This window comes from Quercus lobata, chromosome 9 (genome assembly GCF_001633185.2).
Source record: "Quercus lobata isolate SW786 chromosome 9, ValleyOak3.0 Primary Assembly, whole genome shotgun sequence".
In the NCBI taxonomy this organism is placed as follows: domain Eukaryota; kingdom Viridiplantae; phylum Streptophyta; class Magnoliopsida; order Fagales; family Fagaceae; genus Quercus; species Quercus lobata.
In genome coordinates, this window is record NC_044912.1 from 53,511,014 (window position 1) to 53,526,852 (window position 15,839).

Here is a 15,839-nt window from a genome sequence, read left to right on the forward strand (position 1 = left end):
TATAGCCTGGGCTTCTTTCTTACATATTGGTTGCAAGTAATTCATCAAATATCCTCGGATTTTGTTACAAAGATTCATTTAGTTTGCTCAATTAAGTATAATCTTATCATCTTTTGTTTGATACTTTGCGAAGTGATCACTGCTCACTAAGAGACTCCAAATAGAGCTACCATGATTGCTAGACGAACACTAAGATCACCTATTAGAGTATAAAATAGGAATAACACTCATTGTAATCTTATCTGTGTTTGCTACAATTTCCATATATTAAAATTCCTATAGTATAAAAATTCATGCTTTGAATTGAATTTTAAAATGAAAGTGTTTATTTGAATTTTAACTTTTACAAAACAGCTCCATATTATTTTAATCTTATCAAGTACTATGGAAATAATCCATACTTTCTCATTTTGATTACCCATTAATTACCACCTGTGCTATGATCTAAGGACAAATTGGTCCATTAACAACAATTAAAAATACGAGTGTGGCTTATCTCCAGTATTTTTTTTAACTGGACATGTCCTTTTGTTTTAAATATACAATGACAAGTGGTAGTGGGTTTTAATTCCCGCATTTTATTTATTCAGTGGGTGATGTGATAGTCTCTCATTAAAACAAAAGGAGATTCTTTTTAAGAAAATATTGGAAATAAGCCAAACCCTAAAAATACACCCCACCCACGTTTTGGATTTTTCTTTTTTGGGAGGAAATTCACCTTTTGGACTAAAACTCTCACTTAGGCCATCAAAAGGAGCCCCCATTTAGACATGAAAATATAAGATCCTATTTAAAAGCTTCTCTCTTTAAAAACAAAACTTGATCCTTTTTCTCATACTAAAAAAGTAAAAATACTTGTACATTGCTCATTTTAATTTAGATTTTTAGACTTGCTCCCCAAAACAAAAGAGTGTAGCTTTTTTGGGGGCAACTTTAAACACATTCCCTAAAAAACACCTATTCTTATCTTAATCAGATTGTACTTTAGCTTTAAGCAAAACTCTAATTTCAAAACCCTAAAAAACATAATAATATTACAAATTTTTTCTCCATCCAATGATATGATAAGCCAAAAATAATAAGTATATACTGTAAGGATGGCAACATGGTGTAGCCAAGTCAAATCATAGATACCATGTCCCTGCTTCGGGAGAATGTATTTTGTCATCTTTAATGAGATGACTCTAACAAAGGAGGGGTGACTATAAGAGACCTATTTTTTTTAAAAAAAAAATACAAATATTTTAGAAATGATAATAAAATATGTACAAATAAATAAATTATAAATATAAAGGGTATATAGAAATTCTATTCCATATAATTAAAATGTTATTAAATAAGAAATATATATACTTAAGATATGTTAGGGTGGAGTGACCGAAATATATATATATATATATATATATATATATCTCTTGTTAGAAAATCAAACCCATAAAAAAAGTTATTTTTATAGAATAATTAATGTCTAGTTTGAAGTAGGGTACTATGTTTGTAATTTCCTAGTATTGATGATTGAAGAGCCATATAAGAATTAAGAAGCCTCATTAGCGGAGCCATAAATTTAGCAATTTAACACCACAAAATCTATTTTATCTATTTTACCACCTTACTTTACAAAACACCTAACATTGGTGGTGTTATTTTAGCTTTCAACATAATAAAATAATATAAACAATACAAGAAAATAATATATTTATTACAATAAACAACAACCATTGCCACCAACACAATAAAATAATATAACTTTTAATGAAATATTATTTGTTTTTTACCATCTTAGCTACAATGATGGGTGTACACTATAACTCAAAAGCTTTTTTTTTTTTTTTTTCCTCCACCATTGCAGGCTTGCAACATGCTTTTTAGTATTAGTGGTGCTAAATTGCCATAATAGCAATATGACATTTTAGCACCACCAATACTAATTGGATGGTAATTTATAGGAGCAATTCTCCATTTGATTTTGTTTTGTTTTACACTTTAAGCCTTGACTGAAGTCTTGCAAGTAGCACCCTCCCTCCATTTTGTGGGGCCTTTATCTCGATCTGGTCACATATCATTTTTTTTTTTTTTTTTGGCTGCCACATATCAATTTTCATTGGTCAATTTTCAGTGTCTTTGTAGTCTTTCCTAGAAAAAACACTTTCTCATTCGAGGGCCAGAGTCATAGACTTTAATTAATAGATTGACAATATTGTTTTAATTTAAAATGAATTGGAGAATTCTAAATATAAATAAAGTATACATTATGATGAAATTATGGCAAAGTGTTTAGCTCTGTAGTGAGGAAATGTTTAAGAAATTGAATAATTGATAGAAACACAAAAGATTGTCCGCAGCCGAAGTCTTTGTCTTTATTACTTTTACTTTCTTTTTGCTGACATTTTCTTCATGTCAAGATGATGAACTTGAATAATTGTTTTTTTTTTTTTTTTTAAGAAAAGTACTTGAATAATTGTTTTTTTTTTTTTAGGAAAAGAACTTGAATAATTGTAAGTTTTCATCACACACGTCAGGTTAAAGGGATGGTCATTTTGTTTAATCTAATTAGATTTTTTTTTTTAAATCACACAAAAGTTAAATTATTTGTATCAAATTGCTTAAGAAGAATTTCATTTAAAAAAATTAAGCAAAATATTCAGAGTAAAGGCTGATCTTTTACGTGCTGTGTGTGATCTTTTAGCCAAGTACTCTAGACTAGTACATGGCCAACAGGTCTAGCCGGAAGATGTCTCATTCTCTAAATTTAGAAGAAAATGTTGTTTAAGTCAATAAAGTTGTATTTGTTCTGGGAAAAAGAAAGGAAAAAAATAATGCTAGTCTCTCAAGTCTTCCACTATAAAAATTCTTTTGCCTCTCTTATATAAGCTGGGCAGAACTTTTGACTTAGAAAAATTGTTTCCTTTTGACTTAGAAAAATTGTTTCTCTTTCACACTAACGTTGAGCTAAAGATGAAGCTCGTGTTGGTGTGGCTGTAGAATCAATGCTTGTGAGAAGAAATCAACATTCATTTAATGGGAATAGGGGGCATTGAAATCTAATACCGTATGGGTTTCTTTACTCATGGGTGAAATTTCGGTGGGGTTCTGAAAGTCTAGATATTGATGAGTTTCCATCTTCGCTTTTGATTCACAAAAAAAAAAAAGGATATTGAGTCTCCAAGTCAAAGAAAGATAGAAAAAAAAAGGTGCGAGAGTCAATTAGTTTTTTTTTTTTTTTTTTTTTTTAAACAAATGATAAATTACAAATTATACCCTTAAAGTTTAAGGTTGTTTGGATTTTACATGTTGAAATTTTAGAATTTGAATTTTATTCTTGAAGTTTGGACGTGAATAGATTTTACATCTGACGTTTTATAATTTGAATTTTACATTCAAAGTTTGGAGGTATTTAGATTTTACATCCCAAATTCTTAAATTTCTAGGTGTAAAATCCAAACACTCTCAAACTTTGAAGAGTAAGATCCAAACACTCCTAAAATTTAGGGGGTAAAATTTAAATTTTGAAACGTCAAGATGTAAAATCTAAAAACTTCAGAGGATTAAATTCAAATTTTGAAACTTTAGGTATAAAATCCAAACACACCACAACTTTAGGTTTATAATTTGCAATTTACTCTTTAATAAATAATTCGATGGTTACAAAATTGGGGAGATGATGAAAACATATAGAGGTATTAACCAGTTGAACTATAAGACTCTTAACAATATCAATTACTTTATACAAAGAGTAGTATGGTTAATTCATTATCTAAAAAAAGAGTAGACATCGTGAATAGTATACTGGTATCTTTGATCTTTAAAACTAGTTGTTTTGGTCAATATTGATTTATATAATGTTAATTAAATTTAATGATTTTGATTGTTGTTCTCCTAATTTTTTTGAATTTTTATAAATTACGTATGGATTTGGTAGAGCTCTTCTTGTTTTAATAAACCTTAGGTAATTTGTAGGGTCTGGTTGAAGTTTTCTTAATTTTGAGACTCTTAAATGAAAAATAGCAATTAATTTAAAAAATGGGCGTTATTTCTCTAATTTACTAGGTTGAAAAATGAAATGCTTAGTTTAATGCTTTCTGAAGATGAGAATGAGCAGCATGACCAGACCTCCTAGGCATCCAGCTTAACTACAATTCAATAGTATTTTATTGACATCGAGTAAACCTTTTAGCATTATTACATGTGCACCATAGTACAAAACTATAATATACAAATGTTCAAGAAATAACACGTCATAATGCCGAACAAATCTTCAAAAAAAAAAAAAAAAATCATCATAGTGCCTGCACTGTTTCCTTCAATAATATTGTGCTCTCAAATCTTTTTAAAATGAATGCTGCATTTCAAAATGAACCATATATCATATATTCATATGGCAACAACCTACAAAACTAGACTAAAAATTGAAAACGATGGCTCCATTTTAGTATATCATATTTCTGAAACAAAATTCCACCAATGAAAAGTTAGATATGAATTAAATCACATTTGCAGTGCAGTGTTGGTTGGGTTGGGTGTATGGTAAGACACCGTGTGGGTCCAGCCCACTTGATCGGTCAAAGCTCATTTATGAGCTTGTCTTCTCAAGCCACACAAAATCAGCTTTTGGTTTAATGCAAAGCTGACTAAAAGCGTGTGAGACACGCTGAAGTTGAAAATAAAATTCCACCGATAGAAAGTTAGATATGAATTAAATCATATTTGCATTGCAGTGTCTGTTGGGTTGGGTGTACCCACTTGATGACTGATATTGGGTCAGGTCGGGTCGGGTTAGGTTTATTGTGACCCAAAACCCGACCCGATAGAAACCGGGTTTGGTTGCCTTAAACCCGAGTCAATTTGGAAAATCGGGTCTATAATCAGGTTGGTTTTCTGGGTCTCGGGTCGGGTCTCGAGTTGGACACTTTTTTTTTTTTAATCAAAGCTATTTAAAGCTGTATTGAATATGAAGAGTTATACCATCTTTGTGTTGTATTGATATATATTAAACAATTACATTGACACCAATTTCTATAACAAGTTCCAATGGAGGGAGAGCAAGAACTGATACATTGATTCTCTACAAAGGAGCATGCCATTCATGTCAATGCAATTTACTTGCATAAAATTTCAATCTAATCATCCAGAAAACACAAACTCTAAATATAACCAACCAAAATAATACCAACCAACAAAACAAATTATAATCCAAATAACAATTCAACCAACTAAAATTCAGATACTTCAACAAAAAAGAGAGAGCCTTAAACCAAATAACACAAAAAGGGCTAACCCACAAACACAAACAAAGAAGAAATTTTTAGATAACAAAAACGATGCCAAATGACAAAATGGGAAAGATCAATCCATGGATAAGTCTAAGTTGGTGTAGCTTTGACAGTTCTGAGATGGTCAGGGTCTCCTTCAAAGAGTTCATACTCAAAAAAGACTGCTGTGTGTGATCTAATTAGATTTTTTTTTTTTTTTAAATCACACAAAAGTTACATTATTTGTACCAAATTGCTTAAGAAGAATTTCATTTAAAAAAAAAATTAAGCAAAATATTCAAAGTAAAGGCTGATCTTTTACGTGCCGTGTGTGATCTTTTAGCCAAGTACTCTAGACTAGTATATGGCCAAAAGGTCTAGCCGGAAGATGTCTCGTTCTCTAAATTTAGATGCAAATGTTGTTTAAGTCAATAAAGTTGTATTTGTTCTAGGAAAAAGAAAGAAAAAAAAATGCTAGTCTCTCAAGTCTTCCACTATAAAAAGTTCTGTCTATTTATTTATTTTTGTTGAAAAAAAGTTTTTATTTTGTTTTGTAAAAAAAAAAAAAATGGTTTATTGTTTTGTCTAACACAACTTATGGAGAGTACACTTGCTAAAATACGAATGATGTTAGTCTGAATATCTCATTTTCAGGGAAAAAAAATTCTCATTTTCCCTTCCAAAGGCCAAACCTTTTTATTTTTTTTTTTACTAAAAATAAAATAAAACAGAAGGCTTGTCTTCCCCTATAAAAAAGAAAAAAAAAAAAAGGTTTGTCTTATAAAAGCATTCAAAAATTTCAATCAATTCATGATCCACGTTCCTAAGGTTTAGATTAGAGACAACAATAAGTCATTTTGTCACAACACATCAACCCATTTGCTTAGTCTTCCACTATCAAAATGCTTATACTTTAAAAGTCTTCCACTAAAAAAAAAAGTCTTTCTTTTTTAAAAGATAATAATTGCATGAGTAATGTTATAAATATAACAATTTTCACAATATTTGAAGGACAAAATTTGGTAACAAACTTAGTTATAACCTAAAACTACAATTGCACTCAATATCTTTGAATTAATATGAATTTTGACAAATCCACCATTAGATTACATTTTCTTTTTATATTTTCCATACTTGCAAAATTTTCAATAAAATTAAAGTTTAATAAATATGTCATCAATCAAATGTTTAACAATAAAAAAACTTAAGTTCAACCTGGTAAAAATATATCTCAAATATTACTTAAAATGCCTACAAAACAGGATACTCTCCTACTAATCCATGATTTCACAACAAACTTATCCAATTTTTTTTTTTAAATGAAAATCATGACACTAGACCAACAAAAAAAAAAACTTTATCGCACGTGCAAAGCGCATGTGATGAGACTAGTAAAATTCTATTATGATTGAGTCAATTTTGACTCAAAATGTAATGCTTTTATCTTCTTCTTAATAAAATTACGATATTCTTATCAATATATATATCTAGTATGCTTGATAAAATAAGAAGAATGCTATTTTTTTTTATCCACCTAATGTCAGTCAATTCGATTCCAAAAGCTCTTGGGTTCTGGTTTTGTATTGTTCATATAGTTTATATATGGTAATATTGCTTATTTGAGTATTGTTGGTGGAAGTTTCAATGTTGTGTGTGTGTGTAAAAAAGATGGTTAGTGTTATAATAATTTGAAATGGAGTACCAAATTGGTTGTCAGAGTCTTTCTCTTCTCTTTCCCCTAATTCGGCATTGTCAATGCCAAAATTCTGTAAAACTTAGCACTTAGGGTACCGAAATCTCCCCATAAAACTTAGCACTTATGTGACAAAACTTTGAAGTTTTGTCACATAAAATAATATTATTTTTTCAAAAATCTCTAGATTTTACTGTAAAAGTGTTGCAAAAAAAAAAAAAGGGGAGTATAAAAGGTTTAACAATATTGTATCTGTATGCAAAATATTACTTATTGGTGTATTCTCAAAATGTATAGTTATATTATGCAAAGTTCAAGCATAATGAACTTAGCTCGAATGGAAAGGGCACAATAAAAATTTTATTATTGAGAAAACCAACAGAATAATTATGAATGTGCAAGTGTTTAAATCTTAAAATTTTTGGGACGTTAATTTCTGATGATGCATAAAAAATAGAAATATTCCTTACCAATTTCCATCTCCAATGTTTTTGAAATCTTTCCCTAGACAAAAGTTTCTTAGAAATGTAGTTTCTTACTCGTACCAAATATATTCCCATTAATGCTTTATTATAAATGTTATTATTATTATTATTGATATAAGGGTAAAAGACTTTAATTATTTTAATTAAAATTGAATCGATGAATTTTTAAATATAAATACAGTATACATTGTGAATTTCAGTTAGCTCCATTGATAAAATTTCTTGTTATTGAATAAAAGATTTGGGATTTAAATTCCACCTATACCAAAAACCAATGGGTATCTTGGCCTATTGATAAAGAATAATAATTATCATAGAATGGATACTATAGGTTGAAATTCAATTGCATGTGTGTGTCTAAATATATATATATATATATATATATATATTATGATGAAGCCACGACAAAGTGACCCTCTCTAGAGTGAGGAATTGTAAATGTCAAGGAAATTTACAATTGATAATATATATAAAACTGAAGTTGTTTGACTTTTGGCTAACCATATAAGATCATGCTATATATGCTTTTGAGAATTCAATTTATAATATAGATAATTATCATGAAGCATATACTATAGATTTTCAATTTACTTCCTTCTAGATGCCTAGAAATTTTATATTGCTCTAATTAATCTGAATTATTTCAAATGCCATTTTTTGGAACTTTATAGTTGATTGATGACATGTTTTCTATATTTCCAACTCAATGCTTTCTGGGAAATGTTCTTCATAAAGAATTGGACGAAGAGTTGAGCTTGATGGTTTAGGACAAGTATATATTTAAAATCATTTAAAATCCAAGCGATATGAAAGGGAGTCCTCCAACTTGCAAAACGTAATAGAGACAATTGGTCTTATAGTAATTACAAAATTATGACTACTTTTATGTGCAAAAGAAAAGATAAAATAGAGATTAAACAAAATATCCAAAACTTTGAGTGTCCATTTGAAAACGCAAATCAGACTGGCTCCTAACCATGATGGGGCTACTACGCTACCACCATTGTGACCAAGATCAAAATACAAAATGATAATTTTGAATTTGTGATTATTCAAATAATGATAAATTCATTTTAATACTTTTTTTATTTTAGGAAATTATAAATTTATAATTCAAGGCTTTGAACCTCTAAAGTCTTGAAAAGAGAGTTTTGGAGACTTTGTTTTTATTGTCCAGAGTCTTTGGATTCAGATCCATACGCTGGGCAGAACTTTTCATTTTAGAATTTTTTTTTTTTTTAATTACAATACCTCTTTTTTTGTCAATGATAATTCAATTTAATAACTCTTGTCCCAAAAAAATACAAATTCATAATCCAAAGACTTTGAACTTCTAAAGTCTTAAAAGAGAGTTTCGGAAAGTTCATTTTTTCTTGTCTAGAGACTTTAGACTTTAGAGTCTCTCTTATATACACTAGGCACAAGCACAACTTTCCCATTTAAAAAATTTGTTTGTTAGTATCAGATTACTATAAGTGGCAGGTTGTTACTAGTTGTTATTGTTGGAGTAAAAAAATAATTTTAGTATTAGGTTCAAATTTGAACTAGTAACAAATAACCAACTATGATTTGTTGAGAAAATATTGTAAAAATGTTATGGACGTAGTACTTCTCTTATTATTATGTAAATAGTAAGGGTTTTACTAATGAAAATGATACTAATTGGATGATAATTTATAGGAGAGTTTTGTGCTTGATCAGTTTCTTAAATCTGAATGCTTTTTGTCTTACGCTTAAGATTCTACAACACATTATCTTCATTTTGTAGGCCTTTATATAACACTTTAAAGGAAAATTTCATTGGTCATTAGGGGTCATTTTTCTTTTATAAATAAAGAATATAATATACAGGCAAAAAAAATTCAGGGATCATAAGAATGAGATAAATGCCATTATGGGCGTTGTTTTGGCGGTTATTTAGTATGTGAACTTTTTGTTGGTGGGAGCAATGGATTTTAATTTATTTATATTAGAAAATACATTGAGAAACCTATATTAACATAGCATGTTAAATTCCTATTAAAAAAAGCATTTTAAGTTTCTTATTAATAATAATAGAGTGAATTTTAATTAGATTTTTGAAAAGAAATAAAGATGATAATGGTTCTAATGATATTTTATTTTTATGCAAATAATCAATTGGTCCATTTTTGTATTCTTAGCAAATAAAAGCTTGTCTTGTAGCATATAAAAATTGTCAAGTGAAAAACATTCAAATATTGCAATCTTGTTCCATGTTCGTAGATTATAGTTCATAAGTCATAACATGCAATAAATATTTTCTCCCAACACATCATTCTAAGAGTAAGGCTGATCTTTTGTGTGCTGCGTGCCCTTCACGGTTCTCACACACCTGCCGTGAAGAGACTAGAGTATAGACTTACGAGTCAATGAAGTTGTATTTGTTCTGGAAAAAAATGAAAAAAGAAAAAAAAAAAAAAAAAAGCTAGTCTCCCAAGTCTTCCACTATAAAAAGTTGTGTTTATTTATTTATTGTTGAAAAAAATGTTTGTTAATTTTTTATTGTCAAAAATACAAAAAAAAAATGTTTATTAATAACAAAAAGCTTGAACTTTAAAAGTCTTCCACCATAAAAAGCAAGTCTTTCTTTTTTAAAGATAATAATTGCATGAGTAATGTTATAAACATAGTAACTTTCACAACAATTAAATTGTTAAGTTTTTTTTTTTTTTTAAATTTTTTATTTATCAATTTTTATCTAAACCTACCACTAATATCACATTTTTTATCTGTCAAATTATTAATAACAATTTTTCTTCTCGATAGTTGTAATTTTGTGTGTGTGTGTGTGGCTCTAGACTTATTTTAAATTTTTAATTGTATTCTTCTTGAGTAACACAAGTGATTGAGGACAACGCTTCATAAAACCAAAATCATTAGTTTGAACCTCTCATTTTTCCTCTCCTTAAACCAAGTAAATAGTAAACCAAAGCTTTACTTCCATTTAAAAAAATTATTATAAACTCATTATTTTATATTGGAAATTCTTTTACTAAACTGCTATTTAGCTTTTCTCTTCTAATTAATGAGTTTTCCATGTAAGAAAATCAGCACCTTACTTATGGATTTTTGCTGATATCTCTTCTAATTTATGTTTGTTATTGTACTCATCAAATTCAATTGAAGTGCTCATTAAATTTGCACAACTAGGAAAAAAAGTGAGGCTAATAGTTGGTCATCGATGACTTGTTTTCTATATTTCCATCTCAATTCTTTAAGAGAAATGTCCTTAAATATAATTGGACAAAGAGTTTGAGGTTTTGAGCATTCTTTAATTGATGATTTATTTATTTATTTTGAATGGATTAATGGATGGTTTAGGAGTTAGGACTCACATATATTTCATTTATAATTATTGTTATGATTAATCAAAATTATTCCAAATGCCATTATTTGGAACCTTGCAGTTGTTTGATGACTTGTTTTTTTATTGATTTTTATTTGATCTTACGTACCACTAATATTACATTTTCATCTATCGAATTATTAATAACAATTTATTCCCCGATAGTGGCATATTTTTTTTTCCTATGGATTTGGACTTATTTTAATTGTATTCTTTTTTAGTAACACAAGTGATTAAGGAGAAAACTTCATAAACCAAAATCATTAGTTTGAACTTTGAATCTCTCTTTTTTCCTACCCTTAAACCAAAACACATTAAATAGTCAACCAAAGCTTTCCTTCCATTACAAAAAATTATTATAAGCTCATTATATTATACTAGAAGTTTTTTATTAAACGGTTATGTAGCCTTTGTCTTCTCATTAATGAGTTTTCCATGTAAGAAAAAAAACATCTTACTTATGGATTGTCTTAGATATCTTCTAATTGATGTTTGTTTGTACTCATAAAATTTAATTGAAGGGTTCATTAAATTTGCACAGCGAAGAAATAAAAAATAAAAATTGAGGCTTACAGTTGGTTGACGACTTGTTTTTTTATATTTCCATCTCCATGCTTTTTGGAAATGTCTTTAAAAAAATTTGGACAAAGATTTTGAGAATTTGAGCATTCTTTAACTGATGGATTTTTTTAATGGATTAATAGATGGTTTAGGACTTGTATATATTTAATCGGGCAAAACTTAAGTACAGTATTTAGGTGCTGTTCCTTAAGTTCCCCTTTTAAGATTCTGCCATATAGATTTTTTCTCATGGGAAGAAAATGTATTTTTTAGTTAAGTAACCATATGGCTGAATCTTAAGAGGGAAACCTAAAGAACAGCATCTAAGGTGCTGTACCTAAGTTTTGTCCTATTTAATATATAATTATTATTATGATTACTCAAAATTATTCCAAATGTCATTATTTGGAACCTTATAGTTGATTGATGACTTGTTTTTATATTTCCATCTCCATGCTTCATGGGAAATATCCTTAAAAATAATTGAACAAAGAGTTTGAGGCTTTGAGCATTCTTTAATTGATGGTTTATTTATTTAATTGTTGAACAAGTTCATTGATGATTTAGGACGTATGTATCTATATATATATATATATATATATATGTGTGTGTGTGTATGTAAAAAAGACGGTTGGTGTTATAGTAATTTGAAATGGAGTACCAAATTGGTTTCCACAAAATTTTTTCTTATAGTACCTAATATTCTACACCGAACTTTTTCTTTTTGATGGAATTCCACACCACACATTGAATACACTCATTAACATTTTTCTCCATCTAGTTTTTCCAACAAACTATCGTTCAAGAAAATTAAAAATCGTGGGGGCCTTAGAATCTTGACAAACAATAATTGTGCGAAGAATTCAACATTCATTTCATGGAAAAGGAGATAACACGGCGATCGATTTCCTTTTCGATAACACATCGCCGTGTTATCTTGTGGTTGCATATCTCTTTCCTTACTCTTGTATTTTACTTTTATTGTTTGTTGTTCATATTTATGCACTAGAGTAGTTATCGGTTTATTGCGCTTTATTTACTTTTGTTCCGCACTTTGATTAAGTAAGAGTGAAATTAACTGTGTCATAATTTTAATTTGAGGGTCCAAACAAGGTCTTGTGTTTTTAACACAAATCCGAGCTTTTACTTACAAATTACTCAAAAAATAATTTCAAATACTTATTTATTATCTTGTTGAACTAGTACCAATCATATTCATTATCACATCTATTAATAAAAATTTTTAATAAAATTTGTATTACTTTTAATATTTTTTTAATAAATAAATATATTATAGTTCAATTAAGTATCTCCATATTACAAAGTGACATTATTGTTCAATTTTAATAAATTATAATATTGAGTGAGTGCATTTTGTATTAGATTCCGTCTGCAAGTGGCCCATACCTTCCATGTTTTTTCCTAGCATTTTCCATTTTCCGTTTTCCTTTTGTTTTTTAGTTTTTGAATAGCTTCCAATTATTTTCCGGTGCATGCGGAGGTTTGTGCAGATGAGCCCACGTCCACGTGAAAAAAAAAAAACAAAAACAAAAACAAAAGTTGATTTTGACAATAAATATTAGATAAAGAAGAGAGCGTTTATGCGACAACATATAGTGGGATGCCGTGCCCACTTGTACCGGTTAATCCGGCGAATCCGGCGTTTACGTTTTACGTTTATGTTTGTTGTTGGGACCCATGCGCAGGCTGAAGCTGAGAAAAGGCGAGCTTGAAACGCAAGTTTTCTCTATAAATATTAAATTGTGACGTGACAACTTATAGTGGGATGCCCTGGCAAACAACTTTAATAAAATAATAGGTATATTGTTCTTTGTTCCAATTGGGTATTATGGCTAGCTCTGTTGTGTTTAAGCTGGCATGCTTTGTGTTTGCGTGCATTGTGGTAAGTAGTGCACCAAAGGCCGAAGCAGCAATACAATGTGGCCAAGTGGTGAGGTACTTAACCCCATGCATTTCTTATGTGGCCAATGGTGGCACTGTACCAGCTGAATGCTGCAGTGGGATCAAGTCTCTCTACAGCTTGGCTCATACCACAGCAGACCGCCAAAGCGTTTGCAAGTGTCTAAAGCAAGCTGTGAGTGGGGTTCCATACACTGCTTTCAATCTTGGTCTTGCAGCTGGACTTCCTAACAAATGTGGAGTTAACATTCCTTACAAGATCAGCCCCTCTACTAACTGCAGCAACGTGAAGTGAGGATGATCAAGGAAGACTAATTTGCCTATGCAGGATCTAGTAGCGTGAGAATAAATGGGTGCTCTAGCTAGTCCCTCCTGGTGCTCTACTGGACTGTGTTTTGTGCTGCTTATAATGTCTTTTTCTACTATTTCTATGTCATCAAGTTATAATGCCTTAGTCAGTCTTGCTTTTAGCTTCTAGCTGCTTGGCTGAGAGCATCTCCAATAAATGCTCTATCTCTACTTTTTCTCCAAAAAAACTCACTGTTTACGTTCCATCAGGTTCTCTAAACACACTACTTTTTCAATTTATTTTTGAAGTTGCTATAGTGGTTCTCTTACTTTAGAGAACACTTTAGCAATTCTATACCCTTATTTTATCTTAAAAAAATATTCTTTCTCTTCCCTCCTCTCTTCTTTGTTCATTTGTCTCTCTCTCAAACGGTAACACAATCAAAACACAAACACAATCTAAAATCAGAATAGAAATAACAGATTAAGAACAGAGAAAAATAAAAATTTAATTAGAACAACAAATCTAAAATTAAAAAAAAAAAACAACAGATCAAGAACATGAAAGCCTAACTAAGCTCCATTGTAACAACAAAGTGAATCAAAACAAGAAAAAAAAAAAAAGAAAGAAAGAAAGAAAAAGGGGGATAGACAATGGCCAATCTCTCTGCCGGCTGTGTGTGTGAGTGAAGTGAGATGAAGAGGAGGAGAAAGAGAGAGGGAGGTTCTGGAATCAAGTGGAGATAAAAAAAAAAAAAAAAGGAGAGGATGGAGATATATGGTATATGTGTGTGGTGGAGAAAAAACAAGACAAAAAAAAAAAAAAAAAGACAAAAAATGCAAAATTGACTCTTTAACTTTCACATTTTTTTTTCTTTCACTTCTCTAACTTTTAATTTTTGTCAATATAGGGCTTCATTGACAGAAAGTTACATTTCTGTTAGTGGCTGCCGTTAGACTCACTGGGAAAAAAGAAAAGAAAAGAAAAGTAAAGGTAGAGCAAAACTTGACTGAATCAAAAACAAAAACAGAAAAATGCCATGTTTTTGCACATGGTATTCGGTGGAGGCTAGACACATTCCCAGATGGTAGCAAAAAGTAAATGCACGAACTCACTGTGAGTTCCACCTTGTCTGAAATCATTATAAGAACACAAAATTTATATAGAAAACAACAAGATTCATCATCATCATCACATATAAATATAGGTTCTTTTATCGTAACTTACACTGAGGGGGAAGCTGAGACTTGGAGAGAACGATAGAGTTATCTCTGAAAGTTTCAGAGTAAAACCCACCTTTTGGGTGGGTAGCTAGATTCAACTTGGCTACAATCTCTGATACTGAACCCATGTTTGTTTTCCTTTGTTTTGCTTTAATCACACTCTTAATTTGATTAAATCAAATCACAATTCAAATCAACCTAACCTCATAAAATATAAACTTTAATGGCTCTTGGTCTCAATTCTATCAAATTTCAAGTGCTTCAAATTCGTGGTTGGCCTCAAGTGCTTCAGATTAGGCTGCCAGCATAAACTTCAAGTGCTTCAGATTCGCCGTTCCCTTTAATGTGTGTGTGTGTGTGTGTGTGTGTGTGTTTTTTTTTTTTTTTTTTTTTTTTTTCTTTTTCTTCAGATTTTTCTTATTTTCTTCTAATTCCGAATTTAAAAAAAATGCAAAACAACGTCGTTGTAGTGGGTCTAAGTGTAGTCACTAACAGAAATGTAACGGCGTCCTATATTGACAAAAATTGAAAGTTAGAGGACTGAATTGACAAAACTGAAAATTAGATGATTGAAATGAAAAAAAGATAAAAGTTAGAGGGTCAATTTTGTATTTTTACCAAAAAAAAAAAGAAGAGAAGGAAACATATGGACGAAAGAAAGGAAAAGAATAAGAAATGACCATTTAAAAATATTACCACAATATTTTCAAAATAAATTTTAAGTAATTAACTAATATTGGTAAGTAAAAAAATAATTTCAACGATGGGTTCAAATTAGAACTAGTAACAACTTTCCACATAAGATTTTGATGTGATTCTTGTGAAAGTATTGCGAAAAATGTTGTGAATATAACACTTTTCATTGAAAAATATAATTGTTAGAAATGAATATAAAAAGAATAAATGATGATAAAAAAAGAATAAAGAATGAATGAATTAAGAAATAATATTTAAATGAGATAAAGAATGTGATAGAAAATTTCTTATAAAGTGTATTTGAAAAAGTGGATAGTTAAAAGGTAAAAGTGAGTGTATGTATTTAATGTCAGTTC

General features: G+C 29.6%; 1 protein-coding gene across 1 annotated transcript; it reads left to right on the forward strand.

Moving 5' to 3' along the window:
• The first annotated feature begins 13,145 nt into the window (after nt 1-13,145).
• Nucleotides 13,146-13,871, forward strand: LOC115960886 (non-specific lipid-transfer protein 3-like). Its single transcript, XM_031079886.1, has one exon. The coding sequence runs from the start codon at nt 13,205-13,207 to the stop codon at nt 13,568-13,570; it is 366 nt and encodes a 121-aa protein (XP_030935746.1). The 5' UTR covers nt 13,146-13,204; the 3' UTR covers nt 13,571-13,871.
• The last annotated feature ends 1,968 nt before the right edge of the window (nt 13,872-15,839 follow it).